The 21960-nt window shown below is 40.6% G+C and overlaps 1 protein-coding gene across 1 annotated transcript in view; it reads left to right on the forward strand.

Annotated features, from left to right (window-relative positions):
- Positions 1–21960, forward strand: part of ZNF804A (zinc finger protein 804A) — a 265769-nt gene that overhangs the window by 192392 nt on the left and 51417 nt on the right. Inside the window, exon 2 of the mRNA XM_006121707.4 lies at positions 5169–5312. Within this exon, the coding sequence (XP_006121769.2) occupies positions 5169–5312 (144 nt within the window). The remainder of the gene's footprint in view (positions 1–5168; positions 5313–21960) is intronic.

Here is a 21960-nt window from a genome sequence, read left to right on the forward strand (position 1 = left end):
CGGCTTTTTTAAAAGCCGGAAAAAAGCGGCGGACATTTTTATTTAAATGCCGCGGGGGATATTTAAATCCCCCGCGGATTTCCCTACGACGACTGGTGAAATTTACATGCCCCTTCCGGAAAAGGGGCCAGTGTAGACGTAGCCATCATGTGCAGGTATTTAGAAGAACCATTCAATTCATGCAGTGATATCAAGACTCTAAGGCCTGGTCTATACTAAGCCAGGAGGTTGGTTTAAAGTAAGCAACTCCAGCTACACAAAATACATAGCTGGAGTTGGCTTACCTTAATCCAAGCCGTAGTGGCATCCATATAGCGGGAAGCCGACAGATGACCATGCTCCTGTTAAATTCCCTTACTCCTCATAGAGCAATGAGTACTGGACACCAGTTAGGGCTGCTCTCAGCATTCTATTGATCAACCTACATTAGACCCACTAAATTGACCTCTGGAGACTCAATCATCTCGCTAGTGTAGAAATGCTCTGACTAAGAATGGCATTACTAAATTGTACATTTTATGCAATAAAAGCTGTGTCTACACATTTTCTTCATAACATAGCAAAAAGAATTGAACAGAAATGAAAGAATTACATTATTAATTGTGCCCACAGGTATTCCAGTTGACTTTAGAAAAAACCCACTCTACAGATTTTTCCTCTCAATTTTTCTTTGCAACATAATGTTTTTATGCAGTATAACATTCCCTAGTATCAAAATACACATTGTATAAAACACACAGTTTTCTAAATATAATAGATATAGTCGACAGATAACAAATCCATTTTGTGACAACCTTTGAGGTTTCAAATTTTGCTTTACTCTACATTAGAATGAAAATAAAACCTAATAGTTTTGCAAAACTATAATTTTGTCAAAATGCCCATTAGCAGATCAAAAATATTAGGCTTTTGATTCAGGTCTCTTTCTCGTGTCACAAGTGATGAGAGAGTCCATCGTGGATCTCAAAAATCTTACCTTTTGAAAATGTAATTGAAATGTATATGTCTCCACAATACATTCTGGCTTTGACAAAATAGTATATGGTTACATTTAGTTGAAAATCTGCGAATCAGTTCTCTACTAATAATCTTACATGGCTAATTAAGAATTAGCCTTTGCTCATTATAGGCCTTTATCCTGCAAGATGCTGAGAACAGAACACCTGGCGAGAGGTGACCAGCACTTTCTAGGATCTGCATATCAACGCACAAAGTATCTTTTAGGTATAGGCACATGATATGCACTGATGAGCTCTTCCTGAAAGATGCTGAAACCACATTCCTTCGTGGTTTTGTGGTCTTTGGGGTTGGGCGGGGAGACAAAGTAACCTGAAATATACACAGTAGCCATATACCTCCCTGAGTATGACAACTTTGGGACACTCAGGTTCCTCCCTTTAAGTTTATGCACTCTTTGGAGGTGGCCTTGTTGCTTTCTCACTTATTTTGTCTCCTTGGTGATGCTAATAAAGTGAGTCAATTCTCCACTCTTATAATGCACAGAAAAATACTGAGCCCCTTGTCTTTTCCCATCACCTGATCTCCTCCAATTCATCAGCAATAGGTCTTCAAACTCTGCTACTAGGCACACTGCAGTACTGGTATTCACCTCATTCTAAGGCCAAGATAAATCCCTGAATGTACCATGACATCAGAAAATCCATGCAGAATACCAACATAGCAATCCTATGCTAAGGTTAGTTACAATTAGTACCCCAGCTGATCAAGTCTGTTCTTCATGAAAAATGGGAAATGTATGCAACAGTATTTGCACCAGGCTTTTAATCACTTGAGGCTTTTCCAGACTTCTGCAGCATTTTTTTTAAGTAGGGTGTTTTTTTTAGTGTCCTAGGCAGGTTCCATCTCAGGTCATTACATTCTAGCTATTTGGTTGCAGTCTTGATTAGGTGTAGTTACATCTTTACTTTTGCTATGTATTGTGGTGTACAATTGCTGTATATTTAAAAAAAAACCTAGCATATTTCAATGGTAGTGAAACCTGCATAATGATTGGTATGAGTCTCAGTTCTGAGGCTGCTTAAATGTTGCTGTAACATTGTTGCCATGGCCCAAGGAACTGCTATTTCTGTTACAATGCATTGGCTCTGCCCAGTGTAATTGCAAAGTGAACTTCATTTAAGTTATAGTGGCCCAAATGTTCTCGCTCTTATGGTAAATAGTACTTTATTCCAGAAGCAGTACCCTTGACATCAATGAAGATACTAAACAATTAGGTACTAGTCCAAGTGAGTAAGAATGGCAGAATATGAGTGTTTGATTTGTAAGGAGCTTTGTGATCCTCAAATGCAATGGTATAGAAATGAAAAATATCAGCACAGTTTGTCATTGTTTCTGTCATGTATATTCTTGCACTTACATGTTTCCCTCCAAATTGCTGTACACAACATTCTAAAGCTGTAAAAATGCTCTAATTTCACAAATCTCTCTGCCATATAACTGCACCTCCCTCCAAATCAAGTAAGACTGAATGGGAAAAGCATCCCTACAACTCCAGACCTGCTTCTGCAGAGTGTTGTAAGACATTCCATCCCTTCCCCTCCCCCCCCCCCCCCCCCCCCCCCCCCAGGGATTGACTCTACTCCCTCCACTTCTCTCCAAACTCATCCAACCTAAGCAATGGTAGAAGTGATTTGAAATAGAGAGTTTCATATATTTTAGTAACTGCAGGGCTTCCAGGCTAGGCCCCCATACATTATAAATATATTTCTAGGTATAAAATAGCATTTATCATTCCTGGAACTTATATGCTAGCTCGCTTGTTTTTTATATGAAACTTAGTATTTATAAGCATAATCCTTTAAGAAACATTTTTTAAAATGTGCAAATTCCCCTTCCCGCGTTAGACACATTGAACCATTTAGCCTCCATTCAAGATAAAATTCTGAGCTGATTTGATATTCTTTTCAAGACTAACACTACATTGCTAGCTACTGTATCCTAATAGCAAATACTCAATCTGAATTTATTGTAACAAATGAAAGTAGATGATAAAATAGATATGATTATGCTACTTGTGAGTGAATCAACAATGTTTGCCAGCTGTTCTGCCACTTTGAATTATATTGAAATAAGTGTTGTTTTAAGATGCAACTATAAAACTGAAGTTACTAAAATTGTTACCCCTGTTATTTCTTTTTAAAAAATCACCTCTTCTGAACACTTTAGGAAATCCCCATCAACCATTACAAATGTATTCAAGCTATTACAAAACTATATTTTGTATGATGTGCTTTTACAGTTGCTAATAATTAGGCATAACAGGGAATTTTTAAATTAATTTTTCAGAAGATCAAAATTAGGTATCATGATTATAAAATTATTTTCCATATATTTTTCTTATTTTATCCCTTAAAAAGGAGGATGTTAGGAGAAACAGACTGATAGAAACTAAAGTTGGTTTTGGAAGCCCATACTGATGGAAATTTAAAAAATAAGCCCCCCTCCACCTATTAATCCCCCCTCCCCGCAAAAGCACAGATGAACATATTCTTTCTGGAGTGTATGTACATAGAATAATTAACATTTGTGCCATTTGCAATATTCAGGCCCAATTCTGATTTCAGAGGCCTGGTCTATACTTCAGGAGAAAGTTGAGAGTTAAAGATACAAAACTGCAGCTATGTTAATTATGTAGCTAGAATCAAAGTATCTTATATCATATTTTGGCTCCATCCACACTGTGGGAGGTCAAAGAGAGAATGAATTGCAGAGTACAGTTGCCATCTGAAATCTTTCTTTCATGAAAATTTTCTAGATTCAGGTCAAGTCTTAATTTTTACATTTTTATTATTTTAGAAAATGGTCAATGCATTTATTTACTGAATGACTTTTTTATTTATAATTTGCTTCAAGCAGTATTTGATTAGAAAATTACATTTCTGTAAAAATGCACAAAACAAGCATTTTTGTCAAACAAAACTATATGATGTGCTGGAAACATAAAAGAATAAGTGTGGCAACAAAGGTTTAAAAATGATTTATTAAACAAAGGAAGCATTACCTGTTGTTCGTAAACTGAAGATGGTTTCTGGTCATTATGGCCTGGTCTACACCATACCAGAAGGTTGAATTAAGATACAAAACTCCAGCTACACTAATTACATGACTGGAGTTGACTTATCTTAAATAAGTTTCTGCACTGTCCACAACAGCAGCAGGTCTACAGAAGCAAATGCTCCAGTCAACTTCCTCTACTTGTCACAAGGAGCAGGACTACCAGCGCCTACAGGAGTGCCCTCTTAGTTCAAATTAGTGTATTTTCACTAGACCCGCTAATTCAAACTCTGGACAATCAACTGTGGAAGCTTTGACCTTCTCTGTAGTATAGAAAAGCCCAAGATAGTGCTACAAATTGAGAGTAATACCACTGAAGTCAGTGAAATTACCCTTATGTCAAACTGATCTGAGATCAGAATCAGAGTCTGACTATGGTCTTCAAAAACAAGCCATGCTATGGTCAATGTACCTAGGAAAGCAACTATCAAGTGGGGATTTATATAATTAATTCTCTAATAATAAACAAGATGATTTTAACCTTAGTTATTTGCAATAGGTTAATATATGAATGACTGGCAGGGTTGCCTTTCTTTTTTTTACTCATGACAAATAAATTGAAGGAAAAATCATTAAACCTCCCTCAAAGAAATTATCCTCTATTTATTTGTGTATATTTTCAGACAGTTCATTCTACATCTGTTGTTTATTACTATTTACTTTGTATAATCATCATCCATTGGAACTCCCTGTAATCAGATTAGATTTGTGATTTTTGTCTTCATGCTTTTTCTGCTTAGGCAGACTATATGCGGAACCTTTTGAACACTGGTTATTTAACAGAAATTAATATTAACATTATACATGATAAATATTTGGGCTTTATGGGCAGAACTTAAAAAAATGATTTTCTAGACTTGTATCTGACCAATATCCTAATAGTAACCATCAGTTATTCAGGAAATTGGAATGTGCCCAACGGCTGCCTCTAACCTGATGCAAAAAAAATGTGTAGCATGACATGGTAAATGTGTGCAGTATCATTGCTGACAAATATAATTAAAATGAACAGCACAAATCCAGCTTATAGCAGCAAAGGGATAACTAATGTTCTGCTTGTTTTTTTGTTTTTCTTTTCTTTTCTTTTCTTTCAGGATTATGCTGAAAAGGAGAACACAATAGCAAAAGCTTTAGAAGACCTTAAGGCCAACTTCTATTGTGAACTCTGTGACAAACAATACTACAAACATCAAGAGTTTGACAATCACATTAACTCATATGACCATGCTCACAAACAGGTAAGAGGGACTGCATAGATTTGTAGCCATTCCAGGTTGAATTTTTCAAAACCCCTTCAGGGATATTCCCCACTCTGGCACTCTGTATGTGTCAGGACTACAGGGTTTTGTCGACAAAAGTTGGCTTTTGTTGACAAAACTATACCTGCATCTACACTACTGCTGTGTACTGTCGACAGTAAGTCAACAGAATGTGGCAGTTTTGTCAAAAGCAGTAAAAAGATCATCTAGATTCTCTTTTGAAAAAGTGACTTTCTTTGTCGACAATACTGATTGTAATCTAGACGCTGTTTTTCGACAGAGGCTTTGTCAACAGGATCTGACAAAACCTCTGTTGAAAAAGGTATGCAGTCTAGACGTAGCCTCAGAATGTAGAAGGTGGAGGCCTACAAGAGAACTTAAAATACCTTGCTTCTCCAGGCTCTGCTTACAAAAACTCCCCAAGGTTACAGATTCCCTGGCCTTAGAAGATAAGCTGCCACCATCAAGTAAATTAAGGGGGAAAAAAACCCTGAAAACCAAGAAGAAACACTTGATCTTCTTCCCAAAGGGTACCCCCAAACACTTTTGTCCCAAGAGAGCTTGAAAAAAGAAACAAAAAACAGAGAAAACAAACTGCATCTCTGAGAGCTGACCTCTCAGACTAGGCAGGCACACATGTAGACCTTAAAAAAGGTGATTTTATTAACAAAACAAAAAGGTATACTTTATAAAGCATACTTGGTTGCTAGATGTTACAGAGCAAATAAGAAAAGAACAGATCAAAACGCAAAGAAATATGGTCTCTTTGGGCTGCCTTAGATATGGTGAATGGGGAAGGAAAGACATGGATTTTATACAGAGAAGTTTAACCAAATAGCAAAATAAAAAAAATACCCTGATAGGAACTAAATATAAATGTATCCCTTACTTACTTTCGATCCCGTCACGGGATCCATTGGAGGATTCCCGGATTTCTTGGAGTCATAGTAGTCCTGCCTGGATTTAAAAAATCATGTCCCTTCTGGTTTAGAAAACTCGCAGAAAGAGAGATAGCAGTAGGTATATATTTACAATTTAAATGTTATCATTGCATCCCATTGGTTCTTCTGGCTTCCTGCCAACACTCTTAGCTACCTGAGTTTAACCTTTTAGTCACTGAGTGCTGTCCAGCACTCCCTCTATCCATCACATGCCCCCCAAATCACTGACCATGCTAGACAGGCTGGCCCACCCTGGCTATGATTTCTTCCTGGAGGTCTAGGATAAAATATAGTTAATAATGGACATGCACACACTACATTCACTACTGAATACACAGATTACTAAACATGATTTCCCACAGGCATGAAATACGACTTAGATATAGGGAGAGTTTTGACTGCTTACTCTGGGAAACTTTCATGGGAGACTGCATCAGCCACTTTGTTAGAAGCTCCTGAGATGTGTTCTGTGTCGAAGTCAAAGTCTTGGAGAGCCAAACTCCACTGAAGGAGTTTCCTGTTACCCTCTTAGACCGTGTGAAGCCACTGCAGAGCAGAATGATCAGTCTGCAGATGAAAATGTCATTCCCAAATATATGCTTGTAAGCTTCTCTAGAGCATAGAATCATAGAACTATAGAATTAGAAGGGACCTCAAAAAGTGAGCTGTTTTTTCGAAAGAGAGCACCCAGGCAGTCTTCGTAAAAGCACAGTTTGCATTGTATAGCACCTTTTTTTGAAAGAGCACTGTCAAAAAAAGGCATTTTTCCTCATAAAATGAGGTTTTCAGCAGTCAAAAAAACTGCAGTGTTCTTTCGATTTACTTATGAAAGAACGCAGCAGCAGTGTAGACGCAGGGGAAGTTTTTTGAAAAAAGGCTACTTTTTTTGAAAAACCCCTGTAGTCTAGACATACCCTAAGGAGAACAATTTTTCTCCCTCCTCCTTGTGACACCCTTTTAGATACCTGAAAATCATTATTATGTCCCCTCTCAGTCGTCTCCTTTCCAAACTAAACAAGCCCAATTCTTTCAGCCTTCCTTCATAGGTCATGCTCTCTAGACCTTTAATCATTCTTGTTGCTATTCTCTGGACTTTCTCCAAATTCTCCACATCTTTCTTGAAATGTGGTGCCCAGAACTTGACACAATAAGGACATAAGAAAGGCCATACTGGGTCAGACCAAAGGTCCATCTAGCCCAGTAGCCTGTCGGCTGACAGTGGCCAGCACCAGGTGCCACAGAGGTGGTGGACCAAAGACAATGATCAAGCGATTTTTCTCCTGCCATCCTTCTCCAGCCTCTGAGAAACAGAGGCCAGGGACACCATTTCTATCCCCTGTCTAATAGCCTTTTATGGACCTAACCTCTATGAAATTATCTAGTTTCTCTTTAAATTCTGTTATAGACCTAGTCTTCACAGCCTCCTCTGGCAAGGAGTTTCACAGGTTGACTACACGCTGTGTGAAGAAGAACTTTTGCTTATTAGTTTTAAACCTGCTACCCATTAATTTCATTTGGTGTCCTCTAGTTCTTCTATTATGGGATGTCCTCTAGTTCTTCTATACTCCAAATGAGGCCTAATCAGCGCAGAGCAAAAGAATGACTTCTCGTGTCTTGCTCACAATACTGCTGTTAATGCATCCCAGAATCGTGTTTGCTTTTTTTTGCAACAGCATCACACTGTTGACTCATATTTAGCTTGTAGCCTGCTATGACCCCTAGATCATTTCTGCAGTACTCCTTCCTAGACAGTCACTTCCCATTCTGTATGTGTGAACATATACAATGGCATATCATTCCTTCTTGGAGACAGACCAGTGGCTTTCCCTCTCAGAGAGTTTTATTACTGAGGAACACATCAGGTTGGAATTATTGATCTTGTCCAGTTTGCATCAAAACTGCCCCCATATCATGCTTTGACTCATCTGTGGTGACGAAGAAAGGTTTGTCATTGTCTCGGCAAGACCACCCCCACTATTGTTTCTACAAAGTTACATCCCCCTACCCTCTCAGGCCGTGTTCAGACTCAGGGGTTTTTTCGGGAAAAGTAGCCTTTTCCCGAAAAAACTTCCCCTGCGTCCAGACTCAAGCCGCGTTCTTTCGAAATTATTTCGAAAGAACGCGGCTTTTCTTTTGATGGCGGTAAACCTCGTTTCACGAGGAAGAACGCCTTCCTTCGAAAGTTCCTCTTTCGAAAGAAGGCGTTCTTCAATGAAAAGAGGCCGTCTTCGAAAGAGAGCATCCAGACTCGCTGGGTGCTCTCTTTCGAAAAAGCGGATTTCTCTTTCGAAAGATCCGCCTGCAGTCTAGACGCGATCTTTCGAAAGAGGCTCTTTCGAAAGATGCTTTCGAAAGAGCCTCTTTTGAAAGAAGCCTGCAGTCTAGACATAGCCTCAGTGACATCTTCCTGTCTCCCCTCCTTCGGTTATTAGTCTTCCCCAATGGTGGACATCTTGCCCTGAGCTGAGGATATTTTTCTCCTCGGTATGTCACTTAGGGAGGGTTGGCTGCTCCAGGGCTACTTAGAATCATAGCCTGGGCTGGGCTGGCGGTGGGGAGCCCAGCCCCAGCAGGGCCAATGTTGGGGAGAGCACAGCCCTGGCCAGGGCTGGTGGCAAGGAGTGCAGCCTCAGCCAGGGCTGAACATAGCAGGGCCAGTGGCCAAGAGCACAACTGAGAAGCACAGCCTCAGTCGGGGCAGGCACAGTACAGGAGTGCAGTCCCGACTGGGGCTAGCAGTGAGGAGCTCAGTGTTGGCTGTGGACGAAGTCAGCTCAGACCAGTGGACGGGTGGTGGGACACAGCCCCGGTCAGGGCTGGCACAATGGAGGGGAGAGAGGCTTGAGGCAGTGGTAGGGAGCACAGCCCCACCCAGAAGTAGAACCTACAGCTAGTCAGGGAGCCTTGACCTCCCCTCTTCCGCTAAACTCCATTATTTGGAAACACTCAGGTCCTGACAGTGCCGGACAAGGGAGGTCTGACCTGTACTTGATAAAGCATACTTGCTTGCCAGGTGTTACAGAGCAACTAAGAAAAGAACAGATCAAAACAGAAAAAAACATGGTCTCTTTGGGCTGCCGAAGGGTATGTCTACACTACCCTCCTAGTTCGAACTAGGAGGGTAATGTATGCATACCGCACTTGCTAATGAAGCCCGGGATTTGAATTTCCCGGGCTTCATTAGCATAAGCGGGGAGCCGCCATTTTTAAATCCCCGCTGCTTCGAACCCCGTGCAGCTCGGCTACACAGGGCTCGAACTAGGTAGTTCGGACTAGGTTCCTATTCCGAACTACCGTTACTCCTCGTGAAACGAGGTGTACCAGTAGTTCGGAATAGGCACCCTAGTCCGAACTACCTAGTTCGAGCCCCGTGTAGCCGCGCTGCACGGGGTTCGAAGCAGCGGGGATTTAAAAATGGCGGCTCCCCGCTTATGCTAATGAAGCCCGGGAAGTTCAAATCCCGGGCTTCATTAGCAAGTGCGGTATGCATACATTACCCCGCTAGTTCTAACTAGCGGGGTAGTGTAGACATACCCGAAGATATGATGAATGGGCAAGGAAAGATATGGATTTCACACAGAGAAGTTTAACCAAATAGCAAAATAAAGAAAAATTCCCTGATAGCGACTAAATTACATTTTCCCCTTATTTACTCATGATTCCTTCCTGGTCCAGTCTATTTGCATGTCCCGAATACCTTAGAGGCATGGTAGTCCTGCCTGGATTTAATCATGTCCCTGATTCTTCAGTAAACTCATACAAAGTGAGACGAGGGCAGGTATATATTTACAGTTTAAATATTGTCACTGTATGTCATTGGTTCTTCTGGCTTTCCTGCCAACACCCTTAGCTATCTGAGTTTAACCCTTTAGTAACCCAGTGCTGGCCAGCACTGTCTCTATCCATCAGAATCCCCCTATAGGATTTGAATACCCAGGATGATTTTCTTGCCCTAAAGAACTTGGCAATTGACTTCAGAAGGCAGGATTTCACCACCAATTTTCATTAAAATTAATGAGGATTTGGGTGTACAAATCCTTGGGGTGAATAAAACAATTGCAGGCTTCACCTATGTCCATAGTTAGTAATTCCTAGAACTGAGAATTGAAACATAAAGTTTGCTTAGAAATAAACTTTAAAAGATTTTTTTGATAAGTGAACCTTCAAGGTGACCTATGAGAGAAAATACTCAGGTCTATGGCAACTGTGAGCATTCTAAAAGTGAATGAAATAAAAAGATTGCTAAAAGGTACTCAGGGAAAACATGAACTTAAAATTCAATGGTTCTCAGTTCCTTAGTTTGACATAAATAAATATTGTAGTCTATTAGTTAAATATGCCCTGGGAAATAGTTCTTACCACAAATAGAGACAGAAAATTCTCATCAGAGTTGAGTCTACATGAGTGGGGGACTTGTTTCTTTTACCACAAAGTACATTTCTCAAATGGATTATAAGCAGGTTTTTTTAAAAAATAATGGATACAAATATAAATAAACACAATACACAGTTTTTGACTCACAGTTAGAGATGAATTAAACACTGAGATGCACAAATTTGTGATGGCAATACTAACCTCTTCTAAAATACTTTGTTGCACTATGATTATTAATTTGCTAGAACGAATACTGATTCATAGTGAGAAGCTTGGGCAGTGGTGTCACCAGAGGACCCATGTTACATAGTAAGATCTGTAGTCTGTCTAATCCAGTATCCTGTCTTGGACAATGATAGAATACATGAGTTAGAATTAGATGTAAGAAGATCTATTACGTCCCTATTCATAGTTTCACTTGTATAGTTTAATTTGATAACTTTGATTCCTTGAGCTGGAAAGTGCAAAGAGTGTGAAGTACAAAAGTAGTGCTTTGTTTCCTATGTTGCTTGAAAGCTTACAAACACATATCTCTGTTTTTGTATCATTGATTTCTCTGTGTCACTTGCACCATCATCCATCACTACAACATTCTCCAAAACGTGCCCTGCCTTTTTTTCTCCCACGCATCTTCCCGAGACACATAATTTCTCTATTTCTCACTATTAGCAGGAGTAATACTACATTTTGAATTATGTAGTACACAACTTACACTACCAGCCTTTAGAAGGTTTATAATTAGAGTTTCTATAGCAGCATACAGAAATCCAGCACCTCATTCACAAACAGCTCTTGTTAGAGGCAGGAGAGAAAGAATCTTTAAAGAGAAATTAATTTTGGTTGTGGTGGGGTTTGTTTTGTTTTGTTTTTTGTAACTCCATGCTGTAGTAATTTGCTGGTAGAGTTTCAAAAATTGAGTTCTGCATTTTTATTAGGGCAACACAGAAGTGCAAAATACCTGGCAACTCATAAGAACAATGGTGATTGTACAAAAAGTAGAAACTGTGGCCATGCAGAATTAATTTCTCTCTTGGAATGTAATGTTGCTCCACTTAATTGCTATACAGGCAGTCCCCGGGTTACGTACAAGATAGGGACTATAGGTTTGTTCTTAAGTTGAATTTGTACGTAACTCGGAACTGGCTCCAGATTCAGCTGCTGCTGCTGAAACTGACCAGGGGCTGACTACAGGAAGCCCGAGGCAGAGTTGCTCTGCCCCCAGCTTCCTGGAATCAGCCACTGATCAGTTTCAACAGTGGCTGAATCTGGAGCCTGGGGCAGAACAGCTGGGGAGCTGCCGGGTAGGTCCCCCCAGGACCAACTCGGCAGCACCCCAGCTGCTCTACCCCAGGTGTCCACAACAAAAGCCTGGTCTGCTGGGGGGGGGGAGAGGGCACACTAGTTGCGCCCCCCCCCAGCAGATCAGGGAGACCCGGAGCAAAGCCGCGGAGGCGGCGGGGTCCCGCACCTCCAAGGCTTTGCTCCGGATCAAAGCCTTGGAGACGCGGGACCCCGCCGCCTCTGCGGCTTTGCTTGGGGTGTCCCTGGTCTGCTGGGGACTGCCCCAGCAGACCAGGGACACCCGGAGCAGCTTTTCTCGCCCTGGAGGACACGGTGGCGGGACCACTGCGCGTCTGGGTGGTCCCGCCGCCCGCGAGTTCCCAGGCGAGAAAAGCCCCATTTGTAAGTGTGGATCCGACATAAGTCGGATCCGCGTAACTCGGGGACTGCCTGTATTTTCTTACTAGAAGCAAGAGGAATCAAGTCATTGCAATGGAACAATATGCAGTACTAAAAGTAATGTAAAACATCGCAATTTTGTAAAATTAAAAAACCCTAATTTATAAAAAGTAAATGGTTTAAATTGCCTGTGAACTTTAGGTAAAACACAACAATAAAAAATATAGATCTTCCTCTAAGGACAGGATTTTCTAAGTCTGTTGGTAGGACTTTTACCTTCACTGGCTTCTGTCAAGGATAGGATTCTTTGGTGGACAGAGCATTGAGCCAAATCTTATGACAATTTATTTGTTCCTATTATTCTAAATTTAACTCCTCAGTTTTTTAGGTTTTTTACATACTTTTCACAAAATGAGCTGATCCTAGCTTCAGGGGAAAAAGTGACTGAGACTCAATAGGAACTGTCATGGATACCTTACAGAGTTCTCTGTCCCAGGAAGGGCAGAACAAGCCAATTTATCAGCAGTCTCAGTCTTTGGCAAATTTCAAAGCAAAGAGGAATCAGCAAAGACTGCAGCATCTGGTCTTTCCTGTATTCGCGATGGATGGAATGAGTACACAGTGTTTTGGATCCTAGGGTACATCTACACTGCAAAGTTATTTTGAAATAAGCTATTCTGGAAGAAATACTCCAAAATAGCTTGTTTTGAAATAGCACGTCTACACTTCAGGGAAGCCTTAAAATTAATCCGAGGCAGGCTTCCCTAATGTGGACACACAACCTTGATTTAGAGCCCCAGGAGACAATGGGAAGTAATTACTTTGAATGACCCTGAGAGAAGCTATTTCAAAATAGCAGTAGCGGAGCACCCATATTACTCTATTCCATAATAGCTATTTTGGAATAGGCATTATTCCTTGTGGAATGAGGTTTACAGAAGTTGGAATAAGCTGGCCATTATTTCAAATTTATTTTGAAATAACAGAATGGCTGTGTAGATGCTTGCATTGTTATTTCGGAATAACAGCTGTTATTTCGAAATAATGCTGTTGCGTAGATACAACCCTAAAAGTCAGGAACAAAGCTGAATAAAGACTAATGTTCAATGGTTAATATTTTTGTGCAGTTATTTGTGTTGCAGTGGTCCTCAAAGTGTGCTAGGGAACTATATGGGAAGGTATAGCCCTCATGAAATTTCAACCCCAAATGGGAGATATTTTGGAAAGCTATCTGATCATATGAGATTTCTGTCTGCATCCAGATAACAACCAGAAATTAGTCTCTCTGGGTATGTCTACACTACCACCCTAGTTCGAACTAGGGTGGTTAATGTAAGCAACCGGAGTTGCAAATGAAGCCCGGGATTTGAATTTCCCGGGCTTCATTTGCATATTGCCAGGCGCCACCATTTTTAAATGTCCGCTAGTTCGGACTCCGTGCCCGTGGCTACACTCGGCATGAACTAGGTAGTTCGGATTAGGCTTCCTATTCCGAACTACCGTTACTCCTCGTGGAACTAGGGTGGTAGTGTAGACATACCCTCTCACATTTTGGATCAAATGCGACTACGTTATTTTACCCCTAGGGATTCAGATGCAAATTTGCAGTCTGAGTCCATCTTTAGAACAAAGAGCCCTCTCCCCCGCTCCAACAACCTGATAACTCTCTGTATGAACACTGTAAAATCTGGATACTGTTCCTGAAAATCATAGTAATGAGTAATATTTAGTCCTCGTGTTGTGATTTTCATCTCAACATTTGACATCTATGAATGTCAAATTATCTCACAAAATTGGATAAGCATCACAAATCCATTGCTGTCAGAGGTTGTGGTGGCTCAGCCCCTCTGAAATTCAGGCCATTTATACAGCTGACTTAATATAGCATCTCTAACCTGGGAGTCTTTTATTGTGTCAGGCTATGATATGCTGTTTTCTGATTTTTTTCCCCACATTTTTGAAAAATACAATTATTTTTGCCTTTTAAAAATCTAGTGCAGTCTGCCTGTCAGCGCCCTTTTCAGATACACCTGGGTGTGTTGAGACTACTGATATTTTTTTGAAAAAAGTAGCCTTTTTTCAAAAAAACTTCACCTGTGTCTAGACTGCTGTTGCATTATTTCTAAATTAAATTGAATGAATGTGGCAGGTTTTTTGACAGTGGTAAACCTACTTTTACAAGGAAGAAAACCTTTTTACAAAAGTGCTCTTTCGAAAAAAGGCATTCTTGACTGCCAACAGGGCTTTTTCGAAAGAGAACGTCCAGATTGCCTGGGTGTTCTCTTTTGAAAAAGTGGATCGCTTTTTTGAAAGACTTGGGGCTGTATAGATGATCTCTTTCGAAAGAGGCTTGTAGTCTAGATGTACCACTGGTAAACTGCACTGACTTTGCCCCCACAATCTTCCAGCTTCATGCTAAAAGAATCAGAGATTTTTTTTTTTCAGATTTATTTTTGCTACCCTCTCCCCTCTACCTTGTTTTCTGTCTGTCAAGGCCAGAGAAGTCTGGAGGGAATGCTGATACAACCTGGGAATTTCTCTTGCCTAGTAGAACCTTAGCTACACCAGTGCCTCAGCAGGTGAATTAAGCCTAACTGGAAAATCGACAAATTCCCATACCTCCGTTCAGCTCTGTGCTCGTGAAAACAGGCCTTTTACCTGTTGGCCCTCATAATGTCACTTTGGTGCCTTGCAGTCAGCCACCATTTCATTAGGCCAGTTGTCACTCCCTCTCTTTTCTTTCTGCTCCCACAACCTAGGAGTCACTCATCTAACTATTTTCTCATTGCCTGCCCCTTAAAACAAACTTTCTGGACTGAGTGGTGCTCATGTCATAAAGGGTGAGAAGTTTAGATTAAAATCATAAATGCTCCTGCTGAATGGCTACTATACAGTACTATTTTATTTCTCAGTGTTCCGAATGATAACACACAAGAACCCAGAACAGAGACACAAAGCAGACTCAAAAGCTTCAGAGGGGTGGCCGAGTAAGTCTGTACAGGATAAACTTAAAAAACAACAAATAGCCTGGGAGCACTTTAAAGACTAAAAAAACATGTAGATGGTATCGTGAACTTTTGTGGCCACAGTCCACTTCTTCAGATAACCAGACAAAGCAGACTGTTCCTTAAAAACACAACTCACCCCACCTTCTCCTAAACTGGCTGCAGAACTGACTGACCTCCCCGGATCACAAGGCTTCCTTCACAGCCCCCTTCTTGGACCAGGAAGTCTCTAACATGTAAAATGGTAGCTTATCACTCTTTAAACCAGTTTCCAATATGCCACAGACAGGACAGCAATTATCTATAATGCTAGTGCCATCCAGGTCTAATGCTATTTGGGTGATCTACTGAGGGTACTAAAAAGTGATAGCCAGTACATTCCTAGGGGATGATGGTCTCCGGATGAACCTTCTGAAGTCTGCCCTTATCTCATCTCAGGAACTGTTACACTCAGAGCTTAGTGAAGGAGGATGTTCTTTGAACTTGCTGCTTTCTAGCAGCTCATAGCCTGAGGGAGCAGCATTCTAGAGAATAATAAAGCTATTTCCTTATCTATTGTGTTTCCTCTTTGAATGGGAGCTTTACTGTCCTGATTACTGTCAAGACCTGTTCTGATTTCATGTGCTTGACAAGTCTGTATATCTATCTGGCTTTATGGTCATGATAAGGTGTTCTCCTCTTCGGGAGAGATACCAAAGCTGATTTTATTTCACAAAAATAAAATCTGTTGCCTCAAGATCTAATTTATTTTAGTGTTTTCTTATTCTTTGTTTTTGCCACAATTCCCTGTGAGTAGCATCAGTGCAGTTCATCAGTGCACCTATGAAGTGTGCTGACAAGAATTGCCTCTGGGAGGGAAAAAATCCCTTCCTGAGGGTCTTAAAAAGAAAACCCAAAACACCAAACAGTTCCCAGTGCAAAGGAGCAGCAGCAGATTCCCATTCAGAGATGACAAAGCCTGGGCTAAGGATGTTAAGCTGTATAATTTAGCTTATTGTTTGACAGTGTTGTCCAAAATAACTCACCCAAGGTCAATGGAAAATGTAATAGAAACCAGCTCTTCGAATTCCTGGTCTACTAACCAAAGCAAAAGATCACCTTGCCTTTCTTATGATAAGGACACATGGGATGAATACAGTGTTTGTCAATGAATCTTTTATTTTCTAGTCAGATCAATTAAAACTTCAGAAAAGGTGGTCCTCTAGAGACATGTATTAATAAAAAAAGCCACTTGCTTCAACTATACAGCAATATGGATACTGCCTTATCTCTTCTGATATAGAAAATAGTGATTAGATTCATTTAGTAGATTGTGGAGACTCTGGGGCTGTTTCTTCTATCTGGGTATCTGTCAACAATTACTTTCCGATAGGAGGAGAAAAATGGGTATTCCTGTACGTGTGTCTCAGAACACTTCAGTGTTGGTAGCAGTGGCTGAATATACAGTATACAGCTTTCAATGACCTTCATGTGACAGCCTGTGAGAGTCAGCACAGTGCACTATTTTATGTCAGTGAGGAAAGCTAGATCACACAAGGTCTCCTACATCAGTTGTTTCTTGCGGCACTTTTGTTTCTACAAAAATAACGTGATTTTAATTTTGAATTTAAAAGCCTGCAGCTCCATTCTGGAACTTCTGACTAACCACCTGACACCACAGATGCATATTTGATCTTTATACTCCTGTGGCTCCAGAAATGCAGAAATGCTCTTTCAGTTTCAAGACAATACAAAACAAAACCCACACTAAGAAATGGCTGAAAAGTAAAATAACGGCTAATGCCAAAGAGAGTTTTAATCATGCAGTTAGTTAATCATTCAATTACAGTGAAAATCAGGAACAAAATAGTTCCCCTAAAGTCAGAGACCATGCCTCAACATATGGCTCATTGCATGAAAATCACTCCTCCTTACATTAATAAATTAAACTAGGTGTGTGCAGGAACCTAAGCAAGAGTTGTAAGGTGAAAAATGCCTGTGGGCAGCAGCAGAAGTTGCACTCCACCCGTGCGAAGTCTGTTGTCACTAGATCTGCATTATCATGGATCTTGTGGCATTCCCCTTCCTCTCAACACATATTATCTTCTCTGCACTGGCCTTCTCACAGACTGCATTCTGATGATAGAGAATACCTATAACATACATATTCAGAAAGCAGCCTTTGCTTATATTGAAATTTTTATAACATCACAAACTATCTCTGAACTAAGATATAATAAGCAAGTGAAGAAGAAGGATGAAAATGAGATCAGTTTTGCAAAACCCAATTTTACTAAGCCTTCAGATAACTTTTAAACTTACGGTTATGTGTAACATACAGAAAACCTATTTGGAAACAAATGTAGGGCAGCAGTGAATACAATGGTGAATGTTAACTTGCTGATGCTGTAAATAGATGCTGCTAATTGTCTAATTCCTTGGACAATTTAAAAACAAAACAAAATAAAAAACAACTTGCAGTCATTTTTAAGCTCTTTAAAAAAATCAGTGTGGATATTTTCTTCTCTTTTGTGAAAATAAATAAATAAATATTCACAGCCATCATCATAGTGCAAACCTGTGTGCTTTTCTCTGCCAACTGCCAGTCACAGCATCCAAACACTCTTGTTCTACAAGTAACTATGTGGTTTGAAAGTGATAATGAGTGGCACAGCTCTAATTTAATCTGCACTTGAAACAAAGCACACTGTCTCTCTCCACTTTTCCATAAACAAAGATTTCTTTTAAAAAGTAAACAAATTTTTCAGCACAGATTGTGATGAACAAAATGTCCATCACAGGATTCATGTCCATTAAAGATACCTATAAATTCAAGGTATTCCTCTGTTCCAAGTAACTAAACTAGGGCTGTTGCCGGCATTCAGAAGGGAAATTTGCCATCAAGATCTATTCAAGTGTATGACTTGGAACTCAAACTATACCTATTACACATCAGAAAATGCCAGTGGATATGGGGTTCTCAGAGGAGCCAGAATTTGGGGGAAGACAGCCATAAGCAGTGGTGTGTTGAAACCTGACCATTATGATACTTCTTTACTTTTTAGGCCCTGTAACCTCAAAATGACAAAGGAAACATATCAAAAATAGGAATTTTGCTTTGAATCTGACCATATTTTTTTTAAGCTTCAGGGGGTAGCCGAGTCAGTCTGTTACATAAAAAAAACAACAAATGGTCTGGTAGCACTTTATAGACTAACAAAACATGAGGATGGTATCATGAGCTTTCGTGGGCACAGCCCACTTCTTCAGATGACCAGAGGTATGAGTTTGGGATGCGTACAACCAAAATAAATAGGAGAGGAGAAGGGTAGGGGAGAGGGGGCAGAGCATCAGTAAGTGTCTGAAGATTGGATAGTTAAACCAAAGTAGATAAAAATCAAAGTCAATAGATAGACTCCCATGTCAGGAAAAATATAACACAGAGAGCTGTTTGCACCTTCAATGGTTGTTAAATTGGTAGGGTCCCAACCAACTTTCATCACGATTGAGTACATTAACATGTGAATTGAATTTGCGGATGAACTCTATTTCCAACACTTCCTTGCGGATCTTGTAGAAATGGTTAGTGTCGAGACAGCTACTTGGAGATCTTCCAAAGTGTGTTTTGGAAGGTTGAAGTGCTCTCCAATAGGTTTCTGTATGGGTATGTCTAAACTACATGGCTCCGTCGACGGAGCCATGTAGATTTGTTGTTTTGGCAAAGTCAAATGAAGCCGCGATTTAAATGATCGCGGCTTCATTTTAATTTACATGGCTGCCGCGTTGAGCCGACAAACAGCTGATCGGCTGTTTGACCGCTCAGCGTGCTAGTCTGGACGCTCCCCTGCCGACATCAAAGCCCTTTGTCGGCAGCCCCGGTAAACCTCGTCCCACAAGGAATAACGGGGCTGTCGACAAAGGGCTTTGATGTCGGCAGGGGAGCGTCCAGACTAGCGCGCTGAGCGGACAAATAGCCGATCAGCTGTTTGTCAGCTCAGCACGGAAGCCATGTAAATGAAGCCGCGATCATTTAAATCGCGGCTTCATTTGACTTTGCCTATGTGTCTAATCTACATGCCTCTGACGACAGAGGCATGTAGTCTAGACACAGCCTATGTGTCCTTTGAGTATATCTGATTTGTGTCCATTGATTTTTTCCCACAGAGACTGTCCAGTTTGTCCAATATATATAGCAGGGGGTCACTGCTGGCATTTGATGGCATAGATCAGGTTACTGAATGTGCAGTCAAATGACCTTTTGATTTGTTAGCTTATGTTTTTGGCTCCAGTGATGAATTTGCCAGTGTAGATATGTGGGCAGAGTTGGCATCGTGTTTGGTTGCAGGGCTGGGTTCCTGGAGGCTTATGATGTGGTTGTGTGACATAGTTACCAGAAAGAATACATTTCAGGTTAGGGGGTTGTCTGTAAGCAAAAACAGGCTTTTCTCCCAAGGCCTCTGAGAATGAGGGATCATTTTCCAAGACGGGTTGTAGATTATGTATAATGCATTGGAGGGGTCTGAGTTGTGGACTGTAGGTAACAACAAGAGGAGTTCTGTTATTTTCTCTTTTGGGTCTGTCTTGAAGTAGTTCATGTCTGGGTACTTTTTTGGCTCTGTCAATTTGTTTTTTCACTTCTCCATGTGGATATTTCTGTTTTAGGAATGCTCTGTAAAGATCCTGTAGGTGATTGTCTCTATCGGTGAGGTCAGAGCAAATCTGGTTGTATCTTAGGGCTTGGTTGTAAAATAGATTGGGAAATGTGTCTGGGATGGAAGCTGGAAGTATGAAGGTAAGTGTAGCGGATGGTGGGTTTCTGATATAGGGTGGTGACAATTTGTCCATTATTTAACTGTACAGTAGTGTCCAGGAAGTAGATTTCTCGTATGGACTGGGCCGGGCTGAGGTTGCTAGTGGGCTGGAAGTTCCTGAAATCCTTGTGGAATTCTTCAAGAGTCTCTTTTCTGTGGATCCATATAATGAAGGTGTCATCGACATAGAGTAAGTAAAGTAGGGATGTTAGGGGGCAAGAGCTGAGGAAACGTTGTTCAGTGTCAGCCATAAAGATGTTGGCATATTGTGGTGCTATGCGAGTGCCCATGGCTGTGCTGCTGACTTGGAGATAGAAATTGTCTCCAATTTTTTTCTGTTACTGTTGTTGCACAGGATTACAAACAAAAGCAAAACAACCTTGCAGTATTTTTAGGAGTGTACCATTTTGTTGATAAAACTAAACCTCCATAAAATGCTTTGTGATGAATCTGCTAAGTATTACCTAGTCAGTTAAGGTCAATGCAATCAATCTGCTGATCCTGAATTTCCTACTGCTCTTCTAGCCCCTGATGGGAGCATGATAGACATGGACAAAGGTTTGTGTAAATGGGGAGGCAAAATTGAGATGTAGTGGGACAGTGACAAAGGATGCTGTGCTTGATGGCTGCTCCAGGTGATAGAGCTGTGTCTCTGGGCGGTGAACATCTGTATTACTTTTGGATTAAGAAAAACAGGATTTATGAACATTGTATAGATAAGAACTTGTATGTAGTGTAAACAAACACATTATATCAGACTTCACAGCATACATTTCTCCCTTACAATGGAAACTGACCTGCTGTAAAGCCCTAAAATCAACCCCTCCTTGGCTGATTTTATATTACATTTTGCATGTCTGTCTATTCAAGATGTGTCACATTCACATTACTGATGTAGGATCAGACTAAGACATAGACAGTGAGCTGTCTTGACAATGTTGTGACTGCCACAAAATACTGACCAAGTGTTAATCACACCATCTCGGAAGACTTGGCTTTTAAAATGTTGTTCTATAGTCTAGCAGCATCTTGGAGCTGGGTCTTGTTCAAAATGAAACCTAAAAAGAGCTCCAAAAGACTCGCAAGATTTTTTCTACAGACAAAACAAATCCAAGGCTTGTAGGCACAATTTAGCAGGCCAGAGTTCTCTGATCCCATGAAGGTGGGGTCTCATTGACTACCTTTTTTATAAAGTGGGATGTTGAACTTATTTCACTTCATTTTTATATCTTGCTCCATCTGGTTCTGATACATATCCCCTGCTTTACCTTCACCCTGTGAATGCTTTGTGGAAATCCAGGTTTCCTATTACTTGGTGAGGGAGCAGACTAGAGACAGAACATGAGGATGGGTATGTCTGAAGCATCATTCTCTTAAAGTCACAGACAATCCCAGTGCACTTGAATTGTGACTGATTCAGCATTCGCTTTTGCTATTGACCACCGAAGCCTATAGATCATTATTGACCACCAAAGCCTACCTCAAAAAGGAATCAAAAGATACGGTGAATATGGCAAGAATTGTGCTGCTGTCAAAGATCCTGTGGGCCATGAAGCAGATCAGTGGCACATAGCTTCTGTCCACATGGCTGCAGGCCCAGTAGCTTCCCTAAGAGTGCATCTTCACAGCATGATTTCTGAGTAACGGCCGTTATTCCAAAATAACAATGTGAATATCTACACAGCAATTCCATTATATCAAAATAAATTCAAAATAATGGAGGGCTTATTCAGACTTCTGTAAACTTCATTCCATGAGGAATAATGTTGAATAGCAGTAGCCTAGGTACTCCACTGCTGCTATTTCGAAATAGCTTCTCCCTAAGGCAACTCAAACT

The sequence above is a fragment of the Pelodiscus sinensis genome, chromosome 7 (genome assembly GCF_049634645.1).
Source record: "Pelodiscus sinensis isolate JC-2024 chromosome 7, ASM4963464v1, whole genome shotgun sequence".
NCBI lineage: Eukaryota > Metazoa > Chordata > Testudines > Trionychidae > Pelodiscus > Pelodiscus sinensis.